This window comes from Lissotriton helveticus, chromosome 7, assembly GCF_964261635.1.
Source record: "Lissotriton helveticus chromosome 7, aLisHel1.1, whole genome shotgun sequence".
Lineage (NCBI taxonomy): Eukaryota > Metazoa > Chordata > Amphibia > Caudata > Salamandridae > Lissotriton > Lissotriton helveticus.
Window position 1 is genome coordinate 349,630,402 of NC_136068.1, and position 21,035 is coordinate 349,651,436.

General features: G+C 44.3%; 1 protein-coding gene across 1 annotated transcript in view; it reads left to right on the forward strand.

Annotated features, from left to right (window-relative positions):
• TOP1 (DNA topoisomerase I) overlaps positions 1 to 11,380 on the forward strand; it is a 289,068-nt gene extending 277,688 nt beyond the window's left edge. The window contains exon 21 of the mRNA XM_078652157.1: positions 9,954 to 11,380. Coding sequence (XP_078508283.1) covers positions 9,954 to 10,056 — 103 coding nt within the window. The 3' untranslated portion in view covers positions 10,057 to 11,380. The remainder of the gene's footprint in view (positions 1 to 9,953) is intronic.
• Positions 11,381 to 21,035: the final 9,655 nt, after the last annotated feature.

Consider the following 21,035-nt stretch of genomic DNA (forward strand, 5'->3'; position numbering starts at 1 on the left):
ACAACAGGGCAAGGGCTTTTATTCCCGCTTTTTCCTTATCAGGAGAGTGGCGCCCTATCTTAGACCTCTGAGCCCTCAACAAGTTCATAAAGTCCCAAACATTTCGGATGCTGACCTTGCTGGAAATTTTACAGTTCCTGAATTCCGGAGAGTTCCTCCCCACAATCGACCTCCAAGATGCATATTTTCATGTGCCAATCCATCACAGACACAGAAAGTACCTTCGTTTCACAGTGGGATCGAAACGCTTCCAATTCAAAGTTTTACCTTTCGGCCTTCGTTCCGCTCCGAGAGACTTCACAAAGATCATGGCTCCGGTTGCGGCTTTTCTACGCCTACAGGGCATACAGTTCTACCCATATTTAGACGACTGCTTGATAAAGGCCCAAACCTTTCTTGCAGCAAGACTACACACTCCGACTTACCTATCCGTCTTTCAAGCCTTGGGTCTTTCCGTCAACCAGGAGAAATTGCATGTTCGTCCAGCACAACAAAGGATCTTTCATGGGGCATTAATAGACTCTCATCTGGCAAAGGTGTTTGTTTCGCAGGAGCTCCAAGATCGCATTATCAAGAATGGTGGCTCTTCTACGCTCAAGAAGGTCCGCTTCTGTCCGAATGTTAAAATCTTTTCTGGGCATGGCATCGTCCTGCATACAACTGATCCCCAATTGCAGGCTACACTTGGAGTTGGACAAAAAATGGCGGCAAGTCTCAGGGTCGTTCAACGACAAAGTCTGCCTGACCCCCCCCCCCCCCCCCCCCCCCCGCATTCAGGGTGCATTGGAATGGATGGCTCACCTTCCAAACACTGCAATTGGGCGGCCGTTCCAGGACACAGACCCCACGCTAACTCTTACCACGGACGCTTCCTTAGAGGGTTGGAGTGCACACCTCGAAGGGTTGTCTATCATAGGCAAATGGACGGCAGATCAATGCAAATGGCACATAAATCGCCTGGAACTTTTGGATATCTTTCTCGCCCTAAAATATTTCCGAAAAACTGAGATTATATCCTGAGCTTAGATAAGCACATCAATGAACAAATTCCAGGAGTTGTGTAATCTTCATATCTTCTTTTAGAGATGTTCTACTTCAAACAACCACACTAGCCGTCGCCAACACGTGTTTCGTCTTGGTATGTATAACCATAGACTTCTTCAGGGCTATAGCTAGGAAACGTTAAAATGTCACACAATATTCTCCATCAGTCATGAGAGCAATATGATAAATTTAATTCTTTGTGCGTTCTTCAATCAGTATTTATCTTAAGTTTTCAAGTTCTCTGTATCAGGTCCCCGATATACAAAAGTGGGTGCTAGTTGAAAAGTAGATCGTGATCCGTCCGCACGAAGAATTACGTTTTATCCTATTGCTCTCATGACTGATGGAGAGTATCGTGTGACATTTTAACGTTTCCTAGCTATAGCCCTGAAGAAGTCTATGGTTATACATACCAAGACGAAACACATGTTGGCGACGGCTAGTGTGGTTGTTTGAAGTAGAACATCTCTAATAAAAGAAGATATGAAGATTACACAACTCCTGGAATTTGTTCATCGATGTGCTTATCTAAGCTCAGGATATAATCTGTGTTTTTCTGAATGTGGTTTTGTTTGCATTACCCAATTTGGTTATTGTGGATTGACAATAATCTTATCCTTTGACCTGTCAACAAGATTGTTAAATTTTACATATTGTCACACCTTGGGCAATTGACACTCAATCACCTCCCCCTTTTTCTGTGCTAAAATCTTTCCGGCTACTGGTGGAAGGGGAGTCACTGTTGGTGCGTACGGACAACACCACTAGTATGCACTACCTCAACAAGCAAGGGGGTACGAGAACTCTTCTGCTATCCAGACAGGCACAACAGATCTGGGAATGGGCAATTCGCCATAGAGTCCAGCTAACAGCAGTTCACGTACCGGGTGCCTCCAACGCCCTTGCAGACTCTCAGCAGATCGGCTACGGACAATCACGAGTGGGAACTCCATCAACCGAGACTGGAGTATGTGTTTCACTTGTGGGGCCAGCCGGAGCTGGATCTGTTTGCGACTCCACTCAACCCCAAATGCCTACGCTTCGCAAGTCTGCAACCCCACAACGGATCAAGCGGGAATGCGTTTTCGATCAACGGGTCGAACAAATTCGTTTACTCTTTTCCGCCAATCCCTCTGATAACACGCCTACTGCACAAGATGAGACTTCAACCGTGTCACGGCCTCTTGATTGCGCCCAGGTGGCCGCGTCGCCCGTGGTTCACGGATCTTCTGTTTTCTCAGTGCTATCCGATTCTTCTTCGTCCCCTGCCTCATCTTCTCACCATGAGCCAGGGCCAGATTTGCCACCCAGATCCAGCGTCTCTCCAGCTTCACGCTTGGAACCTGAGCACAATGAGTTTGCACATCTGAATATTGCTCCAGAGTGCAGAGAGGTGCTTGCTCATGCACGCACTCCTTCCACAGTCAAAACCTATAAACTGAAATGGAAACGGTTTTGTGTTTGGTGCTGCAAGGAGAAGGTCGATCCTCATCTCGCCACACCTGAGCAACTCCTGCCTTTTTTTCTTTTTGGCAAAGTCGGGACTTTCGCATTCCACTCTTAAAGTCTTCCTGGCCGCGATTTCCCGCTTTCGCCATGATGGTTCCACATCCCTGTACTCCTCTTGGATCATTCGTCAGTTCTTTAAGGGCCTATTCCGGATGTTTCCACCTACTCGGCGTCCACCACGTGCTTGGCGTTTGAATCAATCTGGTCTTATCACAGCTCCTCAAACCTCCTTTCGAACCTATTCATTCAGCAGAATTAAAATTCCTTACTTGGAAAGTTTCCCTCCTTCTCGCACTTGCATCCTCCAGGCGAGTGAGCGACATCCAGGCTTTCACCATTCAGCCTCCTTTTCTTTAATTCTCAAGGGACGCTGTTACACTTCGTACGAATCCTAAATTTATTCCTAAGGTTCCTTCTGACTTCCACCTTAATGAACATGTCATTCTCAAGACTTTTTTTTCCCAGACCCGGAGCGCTCTCTTCATTCTTTGCACTTGAATCGCTGCCTCAAATTCTACATCCAACGCACTGCTGCCTTTCGTAACTCAGGCCAGCTCTTTGTGGCCTATGGACAGATGCGCAAGGGACATCCGGCCACTAAACAATCCATTACTCAATGGATTTCTTCTGCCATCTCCTTCTGCCATCAACGGACTGGCAAGCCTCTTTCTGCTCCGGTGCGAGCACGCTCGACAAGGGCAGTTGCATCCTCTCCCGCCCTATTTGCTGGAGTTCCTCTACATCTGATCTGCAGTGCGGCAACGTGGTCCAGCAGGCACACGTTCACGAGGCACTACTGTCTGGAGACAGCTGACGCTGCAGACACTGCTGTGGGTCAAGCGGTGCTACGAAATCTCTTCAGATGAAGGTGCTTCCTGCCTCCTGTCATAAAAGGTTGTTTCATATATATGCAATGTTCATATATGCATTTGTTTGCTTGCATTTGTTCTTATTGCCTTTTATGACTCGTGTTGGCGTACTGCTTTCTATTCTTATTCAAGCATGTGAATCTATGAAAGACACCCTAATACTGGGGAACAAAAGTTACTTACCTGTAACTAAACTGTGGTTCTCCAGTATTGGTGTCTTTCATAGATTCACATGCGACCCACCCTTCCTCCCCTCAGAGGCTCTCTTCTCTTCATGCACTCTTGGTCACTTTGGTGCTACGAAAATCTGAGGGCTTGAGCTTCTGAGGAGAAGGTTCTAGAGGGTGCTGCAGCCTGATTGGAATGTGGACCATTATAATGACATGGATATGTTACTAAAGTGAATTCTCCCTTTAGGCTTATATGGGCCTATGTTATTTGGTACTTTTAAATTTATATATCTATCTATCTATATATCTATATATCTATATATATATCTCTATCACAGTTTTGCCTGCTGTAGAAAAAGCCGCAACACAGGTAAGTATTCGCCAAGACTTTAATAGGAGGTTGCTGCTCGGACTGAAAACGAAACTCCACAAAATAAATGTCCAGCTTAGCCTGACGCGTTTCGTGATGGGTCACTTCATCAGAGGCTTGAGCATGAGTGTCTTTGCACGTTAATTTCGGTACTCTTTAAATGTTCTCAACACCGCCCATGTGGGTTCGGCCACTGCTGTGGCATGCTGGATGTTGCAGTACCATCTCTTACTCCAGTGAGCTAACGTGTGCAGACTTCAATATCGGTACAAGTATTACCCTTGTGGGCTGTGATGTCCGTCTCTGGCCCTCGCTTACACTCTTGTTCCTCCAATATTGTGGCACCTGTGATCCAAAAAACTGGCGTCGATCAGGAAATGCTTCGCAGCATCCGGGCTTTTTCCGCGGCTCAGGCGGGGCCGCTCTCAATACAAACACACAGTTTTGCCTGCTGTAGAAAAAGCCGCAACACAGGTAAGTATTCGCCAACACTTTAATAGGAGGTTGCTGCTCGGACTGAAAACGAAACTCCACAAAATAAATGTCCAGCTTAGCCTGACTCGTTTCGTGATGGGTCACTTCATCAGAGGCTTGAGCATGAGTGTCTTTGCACGTTAATTTCGGTACTCTTTAAATGTTCTATATATATATATATCGTCCACACCTCCTCACGATGAGCAAGCCGACAGTAGGCGGCGAAACGCGTTGGTATATTAAAAAAATGTATGCTGAGAACTATGGATTAATAAAGAATCTGGAAAGAGTTCCTACGAGTGCGTTTTCATTCCTGAAGAGGAGGTGTGGACGATTAAATTCGGCGGGGCTCTGCCGAGGAATTCTGCACCGATGTGAGAATCGCCAGGGGGCGACCAAAACGAGCCAAGTTGTTGGGATATATATATATATATATATATATATATATATATATATATATATATATATATATATATATATATATATATATATATATATATATATATATATATATATATATATATATATATATATATATATACTCTTTTATGTGCCGTGGGACTCCCACTTTGACGACTGGGAATTATTCAAGCATGTGAATCTATGAAAGACACCAATACTGGAGAACCACAGTTTACAGGTAAGTAAGTAACTTTTGTTCTTAGTGGAAATAACCCATGAACACTGCAACTGCCAGGGATGTACCCCGCAATTTGCCTTTTCAAAATCTTAGGTGTTTATATCAAGTATCACAATAGCAAAGTGTGAAATTTCACATCTCCGCAGAGGTTGAGTAAACTAAGTTATTAAACTATTGAAGATGAATTAAATTAAGTTTAATTTGTTTTTAAGTCATTCACGCTATTGGAATGTTGGCTATACTAGTCTTATTTCAATAGATTTTATTGGTCTTTTGAAAAATACAGTTTTTTCATTCTATTATGTATTCATATTCTGATTAATTAATCTAGCTACAGATTCCTCACCATTAAAATAACCCTAAGCATCATGCTGGGTCTGAAAAATTCTCCCAGCGTGCTTACTACTGGCTCAGTGTGGCTCCACAGCAATTTCTTACATCCTCAAAAGTGAGGGTGTGAGGCCACAAGCCGGCACCACCACTGCACACAACAAGTTACTTTCTTTCCATGCCCTCCGTGGATCTGGAGCTCCACTCCCAACCTGTCTGTTCTCAGACTACCAAACATTTTGATGCCCTAAATCCCCTGAAGAAGACAGGATTAAAGTTCTGCTGTGACTGCAGGAAGCACATTTCTGTTAGGGACCCATGAAGGGAAGCCGAAACCCCATATCGTCTATCTTAAGTGTGTGTTTGCAACAGCTCGCTCGCTCCCAGTCACAGGTCCAATCCCACACAAAGTCCTGTACTCTTCCCCCCTCTCTGGCGTGCACGAAAGTAAATCAGGTCTTAACCCTACCCTGCCCCACTAAATCAGGAAAGACGTCACAAGAGTAGCACTTAAAGGGTTCCTCGACTATTGTCTTTTAATCTGATCAGGTGCCACAGTTGGTGCCGGAGTGCCTCATATTCCCCGGGCTGTGGCTAAATGCACAGAAAACTGCAAACTTCAATGAGGCTGACCGGCTTCCTCTGGCTTGCCTTTGAACCCAAAGGAGCGCCAGGGGCCATCAGGCACACTATTAGCCTGCCCTCTCTGGCAACATCTGTCCTCTTAGGACCTGCTTCTAGGCCCATACCAAAGCTTCCAACCCTGGCTCCACGCCAGTCCCTTCATGCGGCTGCGCCTGCCACTCGTGCTGCATCCAATCCAGACATCTGTATCTGATCCTGAACCAATGTTGACCCGCTCAAAACTAGTATCAATCTATGAGCTTATCTAGCCGCTCAGTCAGTGTTCGTTTAACTAGATAATCTGCCTCCTCCTCGATGCCAGTATTACTAACACTCTCTAAGGTTCCAATTCTGACACCGTCCAAAGCCTACAAAACGCTCCCCACAACATTGATAGGGAGGCGGACAATCTGCTTCCCCTAATCACCCTGATGTAGGAACTCTGCAATAACAGACCAGACCAGAGGGACTTCAGTGAGGAACATTTAACAGATTTAAAAATCTAGGTTAACAGAATTGTTAGTCCTAGGGGCTAACTGAAGCAATCGTTGAAGAGGCAATGACAATTGCAATTCAGTTAAAAGTTTAGTAAAACCCATGTCCCAATGAAGTCGTATACCCATTTCCAAAACATTAATGAGCAGATTCATACCACAGCATGACATTTCTTTTTGCAAGATAATGACTCCACAAATTCAAAGGGATCCATAAACCTGGGATGGGTCCCTTTGAGTTGAAATCATAAGTGCTAGTTGCACTTATGAATATGGAAGTTACGTTTCTCAGGAAAGTCCTACAATTTCACTTGAATGGGTCCTGACAATGTTTCTCTATAGTAAGGAATCCAGTTACCGATTCAGCACGTTCAAAGCATTTTGAGGATGGTAGCGCACATGATTAAAAAAAAATTGCAGCTCTATGCTGAAAAGGTGTTTAAGAGCCAGCCCGATTGATTGTGTTTGGTTTTGAAGAGTGAACGCTATAAGGGTTGTCTACTGGCAGATATTGAATTTACTTTGATAACTCTGGAGACTGCACTTAGAGTGTCACTACAAGCACTGGAGTACCTTAAAGCCTAGGATTTCAAATAAATCTGAAATCCTCAAACTACTGGTAGGTCCAGATTGTCTTGTCCCAGAAACGTACACCTCTGCTTGTGGGGGCAGGGTTTGGGCTTGAGGGCGAATTTCCTCTTTGAAAACTCCAGAAGCCTGGCATATTTAATCCTTAATTTGAAGGCTTAAGCAAGACTTTAGGATGACAGAAGAGATTCCCACATATACGGATAAGCCCTTCGGTAATGAGGCAGATAGAAGTCCGATAAAATAAGGTAAAACGTTGGCCACAACTATTGTGATACAGTATTGATGTGGTCTGCTTCTCCAGAGGTTCTTTAAGGTTTAACTATTTTTATTCAGAAGTTTTTAAACACCTCTTGCCAACTTACCCAACAAAGCGGACTAGAAAAGTTGTGCCTAACACAGACACACAGTTTTACCTAGAAACTCTAATTAAATGCACCGGTTCAGACCTATATACAGCAGTAAATAGGCAAGTTTCTCTCTGCTTGCTGGGGGTAAAAGGAGGGAGAACTTGAGGTAGTCTCAAGGTATGACAGCCCATCGGCGGTAGAGACGGGTATGGTAGTATTAGCAAGATCATAGCTAAGCATGTGCCAATATTGCAACTCAAAGACAGACTTGATAGATGCGGGATCGATGAATAAAAGACTGAAGTACAGTCGCAGTAGAGTAAAAGCGTGAATTGCTCACAACAATTCCTATCATGTAAGGTTGTTCTAGTTGCCATCACATTTTTAAGGTGTTAGTGAACGTCAAGCTTTTTCTTTTCAAGAGCCCTTCTTCCGGATTCATAATGACAGGGTTCCCTGGACCAACCCATAGTTTCTCCCACATTTAGTCTCCCTCAATCAATCAAACCATTGAGCTGCTGGCCTTCTTTCTGCAGTCACTCTTTGGCAGAGAGGGCCTTCCATTCTCTAGATTTCAAAAGTGTCCATTACATAAATAGAATCAAGCCCTTTCAAAAAAACAACGGTTGCTTTCACCAAGCCACACAACTGTGGCGTTCTATCAAATGGGGGCATAGCCGCAAGGCTTGTCAAGTGTTTTCAAACTTGCTACGCTATCGCCAAAAGACAACTGCTTTCCCTACCCAGACCACTTTCTACTCGCAAGAAGAGAGAATCTATTGCCTTCCTTGGCAACATCCCTATAGCGGACTTATGTAAGGCAGCTACTTGGTCCACTCCACACATGTTCACCACACACTATTGTATGGGCGTTATAGCACGCCAACAAGCACTGGTTGGCTTAAGCTGTGCTTACTCTGCAACAACCTTCAGCTAGCCACTGCTTTTGGGAGACATGCTTTACAACCTATGCAGAGCATGTGTATCTAAAGCTAAATATGCCATGATTGGCATTGTTACCCTGTAAGCATCTGTTCTTGGCATGTGCTGTAGATTTTCATGCACTCAACCATCTCTCCAGAATCCTCTGTTTGTTGCTGGTGTTCTTTTCTCTTTTGCTTGGTAATCTATTGTTTCTTTTCTTATGCTCCTTCTCCATCTTCATCCTCACCCTCTGTGCGGAAACAGTCTAATAATGGAGCGGATGTCTATGCGCATAACCAGTCATAAGGAGTCGCTATTACTTGTGACTGAAACCTTCTTAGAAGAAAAACACATTGCACACATCCAAGACCCACAATATGTGGCACAAGTATGCAGAGCATGTGAATCTACAGCAGTACATGCCACAAACAGATGTTTACAGGGTAGAAAACCTATTCCTTACTCCTTTTGGGCCTCTTGTAGCACCTGGTAGCATGAGGAGGAGGTTGTAAAGGTAGAGTGGGAAATTGTAATGGAAGATAAGGTGTGATAAAATTATTTATAAGTAAGCACCCCAGTTTAACTCTATTATTAAATCAGATGGGGAACCAGTGTAGATTGAGAATCTGGGTGAGGTGGTCACAAGAAGAACTTTAACTGTGTAGTTGAACTGCTTGAATAGGCTAGAGCAGTATTACTTGGGTCCAGTTATGACTAGATAAATGCCTGAGTGGCAGATTATAAGATCTCAAGAGAAGATCGAAATTATTGTATTCTTTTTAAAAGCCCCTTATTGTAAGTCTGCCTCTGTCCTTATTTTGTATATGAAAGGGATCGTAGATAACGAGAGTTCAAGAATGATGCGTAAGCAAGCTTCTCGTTGATTACAAACAGCGAGAATTCAGTAATATCACTCTGCTTTCAGTTTTGGGTTGAAGCTTTTTTGTGTTTGGGAGAAAATTATATATAATTCGTTTTTATGAAGATTGAATGACTCATCTAGCTTTACATGTTTAAAAGCACAGATCTGGGTGAAGATATCAAGTAGTGAGGTTTTTAATGGGGTCATTGGAATATTGGTGGATTTCGACCTCCCTCAAACTCACATCCTGCAGCAGTTCCATATATAAATTGATGCATGTTGGTGCTGGTATAGAACTGGATACCCCACATATTACTATGACAGGTCCCTCAGGTATAACCTTAATTCTTCATAATTTGTGATTGATTGGGCAAAAAGAAATGGAAACCCACCTTAACACTGATCCCTTGATCACCATTCGACCTTGAAGCAGAGAGAAGGCTTGTGTATCCTCATGTGCAATTTACCCAACCAAAAGATCTTTGCAAAGCTTTAGCTGGCTGTACAAGTAGGAACTATTTGATGGTTTTGTGGTCTGCAATCACATAGGTTGCAGCCCTTTCTAAGAAATTAAACAAATGACTGCTGCTATTCTAATTGTTGTAATCTGGGTTCTTGTGAGTTAACATTGTGAAAGGGTTTGTATAAAAATGTAGCAGAGTTTTTAAAACTCACACTATCTTGTTGTTTTTCCCCTCTCTTTAGGTGTAAGAAGTACGGTATCCCTATAGAGAAGATCTATAACAAAACACAGCGAGAAAAATTTGCGTGGGCCATAGATATGGCAGAAGAAGACTATGAATTTTAACATATTTTTAAATGGGCTGGATTTTACTGCGAAAGGCTTAGCCTGATATTAGACAGCTTGAACTGTGAGCCTTACTTGTCCTAACCTTTTCTTTTATGGGAGGGGAGGAGGAAGAGTAAGGAGAGGTGATTAAAGTTTTTTTTCCAAAAAAACATTTGAACCAACATCTTCAAGTACTAATAACCGGACAAATGAGAGAAAAAAACTTTTCCAAAAGCCTTGAAACAGTTGTCCTATGGACAACTTATTAAAAAGAGAAACACAAATATTAAGATATTAAATTAGATGCATTTTGTTTTTTTGCTTTTGTTTCACATTGAGGAGGATTCAGGGGACATGTCCATCTTCGGCCAGGTTAATTTTAATCTGTTTTATTGCAATGACCATGGGTCTTGAACGTCTGTATTAATGACCAATTCTAATGGTACATTATTACAGTCGGGGTTTTGCAATAATTTCTATATTTTAATAGAAAAAGGAGTTCCTCTTCCCCTCCCCCCACCTTCAGCCCCCACCCCTTCCCAGTTGTTCACCTTCCCCCCTCTTTGTTGATGGCACTCAACCATTGTAGGCCAATGGTTGCAGTGGCCTCCAGGCTAAAGTGACTAGCCTTTACAAAAAGGGGTATTGGGAACTTTATATTTTTTTTTTTGCATCATCTTGGAGGGAGGGGACATCAAAACTATCCTGAGTCTTGCTGATGGCAAAGCATGATGAGATGATGAATCTGGTGTTCCTTTCAAATGTGAATTTTTATTTCCTTTTTAATTATTTTTAAGTATTTAAAACGTTTGTCTTAAAGAACGCTTTGTTATAGCAAATGGAGGGATGTCTGTGTGGGAGGGAGATTGTGAACCATTTAAACAGAAAATGAAAAATCAGAGACTGAAACAATGTTCCTCTGCATCTTTGTGAGCCTATGGTGTATACCAGTGGCATGTTTCACCTTAATGGAGTCCTTTTAAAAAAAGAAAATCTGGTCGTTTACTTGAAAATTGTATGTTATAAAAATAGTTCACAGATCAATTTTAAGACAAGAGCACTGGTCCAAAAAACAGAAATCAATTTTTAGGTTATTTTATTTATATTTTCTTTTTTGTTTGTAATTGTGTACAAAAAATTACAGAGGCAGGATTTTAATGTGAAACTTGTTTTTTGCTATTGCCATTTTAATTTTTTTTAGAAGCCTTGTTAGCCAAGTGTGTATGTGTGTGCAAGGGCAGTTCCCGGCATCTTTCTTCAACAGGTATCTTCTATTTTTATCATGAACCCCCTTTTAATCAATTGTAGGTTATTTAAAATAAATTCCTACAACTTAACGATATGTTTGGTGTGTTGTGCCTTTTCTTGTCCTGTTAGAACCCTATGTATTTGTTGTTCCTTATACAAAGTGCTGTGGATTTGGAGTGGGTTAGAAGAAGTTTGTGCTTAATGTGCATCCTCTACAATGAATATAGAATTAATTTTGAACCAGATTTTACTGGGGGAAGTTGAAACTAATTGCAAAACAAACAAATACAGCTAGAAAAGTCCTGACTGCACAGAAAAACGTTGCACATCTTTTAGAAACTATTTCTATGGCTGCTTGAATGAAAGTATTTCTGATGGATAAGTCTAACAGATTCTCACCTTGTGAATATTCCACCAGGCATGTAATTGGCTCGGAAAACTTTAAAGAGTTACTCTACGGGCTGGTAGGTGGTACTGTGCAGCTCCACACCAATGCAGTTCCGATCCTGAACTGACAAACAGAACTGCATATCTGCACCACCCATAGGTGCAGCCGTCAGCATCTTTCCGTGCCTTCAAACACTAATCTGGAGCTTTACCTTGGGCTTCAATATCCACTTTTTGTCATACAAATTAGCCATTGTGCTAAAGAATATGTCCCCACCTAAATCTATAGGGTATGTAGAGACTTTTGAAAAGAGATGTTTGTGATGGACCCTCACAAGTAAGTCTGTGGTGCTTGTGGACTGAATGACTGCAGGAGCTGTGATTACTGTGCTCAGATGAAACAGAGGACCATACAGGACCACAAGGCATGACTTTATTTCGCCAACCATAAGACTCTGCACTGCTACCGGTCAAATTGAAGGTCCCTTTCACAAAGTAGTTCCCTTGGCAAATTATCTTTGTGGTTGAAGTTTTGGGTAAGTTGATGGAAAAAAACATAAGAAGTTCAAGCAAGAATCGTCCCCTTCTCGCCACTCTTGGACTCTATAGAGGGCACAAGGTTGTCAACATACCTCCTGGCTTCACTCCTGGTCTGCAATGGCCTCCAGCTAGATTTACACTGGTGGATCTGCCCTCAGCGCAGTCTGTGCCCTCTACACCTACATGGATTTAATCAAAGGCTCTGTTGCAGACTTCGGTTCCGGTGCCACCTGCCTGCGCCTTTTCCGTTCACATCAATGCCAGAGGAGGATTTGCTGCCCATTGTGCTATCCAACTCTAGGCAAAGTCCACCTCGACCAAGGCCATTCCTGGCTCAGACTGCCAACCAGCAGTGTGCCAATACTTCCTATTCTGACACTTTGCTCTGACCACCGGGTAGGATCCGAACTTGGCCAAATCTTTTAAACACTGACTTTGCCAACTCTTAACAATTATTATGAGGACCACGAGTATATCCCACAATGAAGACCACGAGTATATCCCACAATAGTTGAGAAACTGGTATGAATAATTTTTAAGGTGCCAGTCGGATGGATAATTCTCCACATATGGACTTTGAGTAGGCTGTATTCTGCAGATTTACAAAAAAAACCTACTTTTTGCAGAATTCAGCACATTGCGCTGATTCTTAGCGCTGGGAGCGTGTTCAGCCTTGTAAAATCCGCCTGAGCGGCACCAGAGAGCACGGTTTCCTTCTGCTGCCCAGGTAGATTTTCTACTAGAGCGGCATCTTCCTCAATGCGAACGGTTGCTACCTGCCACAACCGCCCGCAATTAGAAATCTCGCTGGGAGGTGTTTAAGCACCAAAACATTGTGCTAGGGGATGCAAATTATCGCTCATGCCTGGCAACTTAACGTTGGGGAGCTGCACTAGAGAAAAACTGTCACATGGCAGTTGGCAGAGTTTTTCCAGAACTCGGTGTTACAAGGGGAATGTGGGTTGGGCAAAATCCTGTGAACTCCTGCAGAGCCGACTTTATCGCTCACCCCCATCTTTGTGTTCTTCCCCCTCCCAGACACCCTTCCTGCTACTGAGGAAAGTGCGTTCTTCGCAGTTGCGATAGGTGTCAGAAGTCTTAGACCTACTATGAAGGTGAAGGCTGTTTTGGCGGAGGTTCTTCAGCCTCGTCCAACACCTACAGAACCTCTATTGCCCTTTAATGAGTCCCTCATGGATACCCTTTTGGGCACAACCATGTTTGAGTCCGCCTGTTAATATGCATGTCACTGTTGGTCTGCACTGTGCACCAAGCCTCTGATGCTAGTGAGTTTGGTAGCACATTAAACAAAAAAGAAGGGGGGGGGACCAAGGAGCTAATGTAGGTCCAGTGTCCATGCTCCTTAAACTAGTATAATAATCAACAGAAGGACAAAGTTCCTATACTAGGGTGCAATAAGTCACCCATGTATCAGGGTGCAAAAAAGTCACCCGTGCAATAAAACATGAAAATTAAAAATAGAAAGGAGAGGTAGAAGAAAAAGTAATCCTAGGTATAAAAGACCCAAATATGAGAGGGGAAAGTCATTCTACATCCTCTGCTGCCCTCGCACACCCCAAGGGGTGTCATGCTTCATCATTGGGCGTTTGCTCCTCGTAGGGCCGGCGCTGCAATTCCCTACGGGTCCCCCGAAGGGTCACTTTATCGGAGATCTTTTTAGAGGATTGCTGGATGGTGCATGAGGGTGTGTGGGGAGTGGGTAAAGGAGGGTAAAGAAAGTGCGTGCAAATGTGATAGTTTTAAAATTCAAGGGTAAACAAGCAGCAATAAGATTTAATGGTAAACCCTTGGCAGTCCAAAGGACTGCTAAAAATGATTGACCCCAATGAGCCTACTTCGCCTGGGTGTCAATAATCAAGGCCAACATGTTTCGCGCCTCTGTCGCACGTACGTCATTGGCGCTTCTTCAGGACCAACATGATAAAGTGAGGTGCATGTGATACAATGAGTATAAAAGATCAAAAATAACCCTCTTATCTCAGCCAGGACGGGGCAGAACCCTGTATACCCTCATTGTGGTTACAGCTGCTAAATGGAAGCTGCTCCTGAGTGATACCTAGGAAAAGAATAAACATGGTAAACCACAAGTTTGGTAGTACAGTCATCCATAAAATGAAGTAAATCCCAATGCCTTCCCAACCACCCGCCTGACTTTGAGTGAAAAACTATATTTGCTGCTACTGCCATGCACTTTGGGGCACAGTAGAATAAGGTTCGAGGCATGTGGGCTGCTGAATTCATATCTGTGTATCACGGGGATTTATTTAGATAAATGAAACACAATTACTTGAAAAACAATGGTTTAGATCCACACGGTTTTATTCACAGTGGGATGTAGTATAATATACAACTACTATAATGCAATGAACTGTATTGAACGTCATACAGTGCCCCACGAGGAAGAGGAACGTGATAGTGAGGGAGTCGTGAAGTGAAGGGATCATGTGACAATAAAATCAGTTGTCATGTGACAGTAAAATCAGTTGTTAAGGCATTTACTCAAGCCACCAATAGGGTGGCCACAACTTGTATAACACATAGTAAATCTTTCACATAGAGGCATACGACACCAAGTACAGCAAATATACAATTGTTGGTGTGAGGTTGCCACAATACACAACAAACAGTCGACGTTTCGACCCTCTTGTGGCTGCAGGATAATTTAACCTTGCTGTAGGGTCTTCATCAGGACCATGGTAGGGGAGTGGGGGCAAAGGACCTAATAGGGGTATAATGAATTCCAATTAGAGGGTTGAAATTGACCTCTATGTCGAACACACAGGTAGAGACAAGTACAAAAAGACTGAAACATAGTGCAAATGAGCCCATTACATTGTTTGCAGGCTTCTTCCTGCTTGCGCAATTACTGGCGGGTTAATTACTAACGCTGGGGAAAGGGTAGATGCGTATCGCTTACACTAGTCCATGCAACCAAAGATACCCAAAAGAGCAGGAGGGTAGGTCATCAACGCACGGACTTAATTGTGCGTCCCTCCAACGAGAAATCAAGAGATGACTAAAAATGCGCGGGAGCCTTTAACATTCAACCAGGAGGTTGGATGGAGGGATTATGGCCTGTGGTGGATTGATGGCATTGACTAACATAGCGAGCGTGAGTTTAGATTGTAATCATAGCGAGCATGCATGATTCACTACCGTTCAAGGGTCACCAAGGGGATTCGACTAATGAGAATATCCGTATAAGGCTTACCCAAAGTCCGCATGCAGTCGGATCTAGCGTGGAAACTCAGGAAATTACAATACAAGTTGGAGAGTCATGCATCTGAAAAAGGAGCGAGTCAGAATGTAATATTAAACATAAAAATATTGCGGAGCTGGAGCGGGCAACAAAAAGACGGCTAGGCGGCTTACCGGTAGCACCCGTTGTGTGACTTGGGCGCGGTCGGGTGCACCGTCGTGGTTTTCAAAGAATCGACGGATGGGTCTGAGAGAGGTAAAACAGGGGGATAGCGATTCAGGCTACAAGACAGCTCAAAACATGCAGACTAGTTAGCTCATTGTGCGAGCCGTACAGCTTACCGATATCAGGGCGGCATGGGGAATGTCCGCGATCGGTCGGTTCAGGAGTGGATTATTTTCAGACTTCCTGACTCGTGAGTGATCTGAGGGAATCAAGAGTGAGGGATGCTGAGTATTACTGGTCTAAATACTGGGCAGGGAGCGACTCTCAAAGACAGAATCACTTACTTGGTAGGATCTGACAGCTCTGTGCGCGAGTTGCAGTGGAAATGCCGCGCTTCCTATTTTACTGTGGTAGTCATAGTGACAGGTCACGTGGTGGCCCCAGGGAGGAGTAAGGCTAGTAGAAAGACCTCAGGGTCAGGCAAGCTCGTAGTGACCGCAGAGTGGTCGAGTAATACAGTAACAATTTACATATAAAGATGCAATATATGATAAAGAAAATAATAATGATAATAGAGTGGAAAACTGGCTGTGAAAGACAACGGGTGAGATCACCCTGTTTGCAGATACTCTCGCATTTACGTGTGAATAGCAATAATGTGGTTATTCGAGCGTACCTCTACATACAGTGAAACCACAAGTTTTGCAATTACTCGATAATGCATGGCAAATGGTGGGGACACAGTGTTAAATCCGAGTAGATGCAACACATGAGTCGTATTCGCTGCGAGGTGGAAGGTGCCCCACTGGCAGAACATTTCAAACTGAATAAACACCCACCAGAAAGCCTACGATGGTTGATAATTGAAAAAATAACACTTGGACCACGTGGTGGTAGTATCTCGGACATTCTCAACACACGAGAATTAAAATGGATGCACTTTTTCAACTCCATTGAAACTGGTCTGAACGAATCCGATAGCTCATTTTCCCAACTAGCCATCTTACCATAAAATAATTTGTTATTATCTTACCATCTACTCGGATTTAACACTGTGTCCCCACCATTTGCCATGCATTATCGAGTAATTGCAAAACTTGTGGTTTCACTGTATGTAGAGCCTTTACCATCGTGTGCGATAGGTACGCTCTAATAATCACATTGTTTGATGGTCTGGCCGTTTTTGCCTTTGATTAGAAATATAGCCTCCTCATTGACATACGTAGCCATGCGATTGCAATATTTGTGATTCATTGATATGCCGAGCCTTTACCCTCATGTTCGAGAGGTACGCTCGAATAACCACATTATTGCTAATCACACGTAAATGCGAGAGTATCTGCAAACAGGGTGATCTCACCCGTTGTCTTTCACAGCCAGTTTTCCACTCTATTATCATTATTATTTTCTTTATCATATATTGCATCTTTATATGTAAATTGTTACTGTATTACTCGACCACTCTGCGGTCACTACGAGCTTGCCTGACCCTGAGGTCTTTCTACTAGCCTTACTCCTCCCTGGGGCCACCACGTGACCTGTCACTATGACTACCACAGTAAAATAGGAAGCGCGGCATTTCCACTGCAACTCGCGCACAGAGCTGTCAGATCCTACCAAGTAAGTGATTCTGTCTTTGAGAGTCGCTCCCTGCCCAGTATTTAGACCAGTAATACTCAGCATCCCTCACTCTTGATTCCCTCAGATCACTCACGAGTCAGGAAGTCTGAAAATAATCCACTCCTGAACCGACCGATCGCGGACATTCCCCATGCCGCCCTGATATCGGTAAGCTGTACGGCTCGCACAATGAGCTAACTAGTCTGCATGTTTTGAGCTGTCTTGTAGCCTGAATCGCTATCCCCCTGTTTTACCTCTCTCAGACCCATCCGTCGATTCTTTGAAAACTACGACGGTGCACCCGACCGCGCCCAAGTCACACAACGGGTGCTACCGGTAAGCCGCCTAGCCGTCTTTTTGTTGCCCGCTCCAGCTCCGCAATATTTTTATGTTTAATATTACATTCTGACTCGCTCCTTTTTCAGATGCATGACTCTCCAACTTGTATTGTAATTTCCTGAGTTTCCACGCTAGATCCGACTGCATGCGGACTTTGGGTAAGCCTTATACGGATATTCTCATTAGTCGAATCCCCTTGGTGACCCTTGAACGGTAGTGAATCATGCATGCTCGCTATGATTACAATCTAAACTCACGCTCGCTATGTTAGTCAATGCCATCAATCCACCACAGGCCATAATCCCTCCATCCAACCTCCTGGTTGAATGTTAAAGGCTCCCGCGCATTTTTAGTCATCTCTTGATTTCTCGTTGGAGGGACGCACAATTAAGTCCGTGCGTTGATGACCTACCCTCCTGCTCTTTTGGGTATCTTTGGTTGCATGGACTAGTGTAAGCGATACGCATCTACCCTTTCCCCAGCGTTAGTAATTAACCCGCCAGTAATTGCGCAAGCAGGAAGAAGCCTGCAAACAATGTAATGGGCTCATTTGCACTATGTTTCAGTCTTTTTGTACTTGTCTCTACCTGTGTGTTCGACATAGAGGTCAATTTCAACCCTCTAATTGGAATTCATTATACCCCTATTAGGTCCTTTGCCCCCACTCCCCTACCATGGTCCTGATGAAGACCCTACAGCAAGGTTAAATTATCCTGCAGCCACAAGAGGGTCGAAACGTCGACTGTTTGTTGTGTATTGTGGCAACCTCACACCAACAATTGTATATTTGCTGTACTTGGTGTCGTATGCCTCTATGTGAAAGATTTACTATGTGTTATACAAGTTGTGGCCACCCTATTGGTGGCTTGAGTAAATGCCTTAACAACTGATTTTACTGTCACATGACAACTGATTTTATTGTCACATGATCCCTTCACTTCACGACTCCCTCACTATCACGTTCCTCTTCCTCGTGGGGCACTGTATGACGTTCAATACAGTTCATTGCATTATAGTAGTTGTATATTATACTACATCCCACTGTGAATAAAACCGTGTGGATCTAAACCATTGTTTTTCAAGTAATTGTGTTTCATTTATCTAAATAAATCCCCGTGATACACTGGGACCCCTTCCTCTTATTATCTAACTCAACCCAGGTCCCAGGGACAACTATTGGGTAAAACCCCCCCGTGCATAAACGAATTCATATCTGTGCATAGATCGCCGCCTAGTGTTGGGTCCGGATGATTGCACATTGTTGTCCTGGAAGAGTCTTCGAAGTATCACGAGATAGGTGGCTCCTCCCTCGGACTACAGTGCGCTTGGGCATCCTCTCCATCCTCAGATTGTTTTTTTCCGCCATTGGGTTCGGATGTGCCTTCCAGAACTCCAAGTTCGGAATCAAAGAAAACTTTTCTAAAAGGCCAAAAGGCCTTCGCTTTCGTCGGTATTGTTTCGATCGGTACCGACAGACTTTCTTCAACATTTGTTTGCACTCGGGTCGTCGAATCGGGCCGTTAGGCCTTCTCGGCGCCACGTGGACCGGCAGTCGATGGAACGAAGTCCATTTAAATACTGCCCGCAGTGCAACTCGAAGTTCCCGCACACCGATAAGCACTCAGTGTGCAACAAATGTCTATATCCAGATCATAATGAAGATAATTGTCTAGCTTGTGCCCAGTTCCGATCCAAAAAGACTATCCGGAATCGGCGGGCGGCGAGGCAAGAAATGCAGAGGTCGGCACCGGAGCCCGATAATATCTTCGACAATGAAGAACTAGTACACGCCGAAAACTCGGATCAAGACGATCAATACTCCAAGCACGACTCTGAATATTATATCGACGAAGAGGAGGAAATCTTCGTTACAGAAGACTATGATCAAGACATCGTAGCTGTCAAAGACGACTCGGATGACAACGAGGGGCGAACCTTGAGTACACCGCCCCATATAGACACTTCACCTCTATCAGAGACTCAGGTCGAGGCATCACCATCAGGCCTTAGTCAAGATCTAAAAACTGGTTCTATATACATACAAAAAGAGCCTTCTGAGACACGTAATCCAAGGCCGATTCCATCGAAACTAATCAACACGACCGTCTTCGGACCGAACGTTGTCGAACCAAAGGTCACAAAACCAAAGGGCGCCGAGCCGAAGGCCACCATACCGGAAAAACCTTCGAAGCCAAAGCCCGTCGAATCGACTTCGTCGACTTAGAGTGTCGAAAAAGGGAAAAAGCCTGTCACCCAAGACAAAAGGGCTACGCCCAAGGCAGTCGTCGAACCGAAACCTAAGGTTCCACAGACCAAACCCGTCGAGCCGAAGCCCATCGATCCGAAGAGGGGCATCGAGCCAAAGCCACAGGCTCCAAAGAAACCTCAAAAGCCAAAAGAAGTTACCGAACCGTCAAAGTCGCTAGGTCCAAAGAAAGTGGTGGAACCTATAAAAGATATCGGACCGACAAAACCTGTCGGACACCCGCAAAAACCCATACAGGCACCGAAACCGGTCGAACCAACCAAAGGCATTGAACCGAAAAAGGTCAAACCAAAGACATCGGCGCCAAAGCAAAACACTGTGGAAGAGGAGCTCATCCATCCAGACCCCTCCACAGAAGATCAATCTAAGCTTATATATTGTCCCAAATACTGGGAAAGTGACTGTTTATACCAAAAAGAAAAGACCAGTTCCTGCTGAGGACTTCTCTAGAATTCCTCTCAAAAAGAAAAGAGACTGTGCTACCTCTCCTATTCTTTTACAACCTATCTCTCCTGCTATGCCTACCACTCCATATGCCCCATACTCACCTGCACGCTCTGACCACAACCCAGATGAGGATCAGGATGCAGACGTGGGTTTCGGATACCCACAAAACCCATATATGGACCCCAATTCACAACCATGGGGTGGGGGGGTGAGCCAGACACTGAGGGGGCTCTACCCATTACAGATCCTATGGTATACCCTATCTGAAAGAGACACGTTAGTGATAGATTCCTTACCTTGGAATATTCCCAGGTGTCAGACTGGATCCGGAAATGTTTTGCGTAGCAGTACCCTTGCGCGTCGGTAGGCGTCGTCTGCGGCTCCGCGTCCATCGTCTGCGTCGTGGGCGCCGTGATGACGTCGTCGGAGTACTTAGACGCCATCTCAGAGTGCTGACGTCAGTTCTTCTTTTTTCCGCGCCAGCAGCGCAGATCTGGAAAAAGTGGTACCTTAGTCATTTTTTGACTAAAACTTTTTTGATCTTTTGATCGTCTTTTTTCGAGTCTTCGACTCCGAAACGGTGCCGGTAGGGATGCCTGGTTTTAAGCCCTGTGAGGATTGCGACCGGCTGATGTCGGTCACGGACCCTCACCGTCGGTGTCTCCAATGTCTCGGCGTCGACCACGACGACAAGACCTGTTCCGACTGCCGGGCCCTGACTTCGAAGGCTAGACGGGAGTGGTCCCGTAAGCGACTCGAACTCCG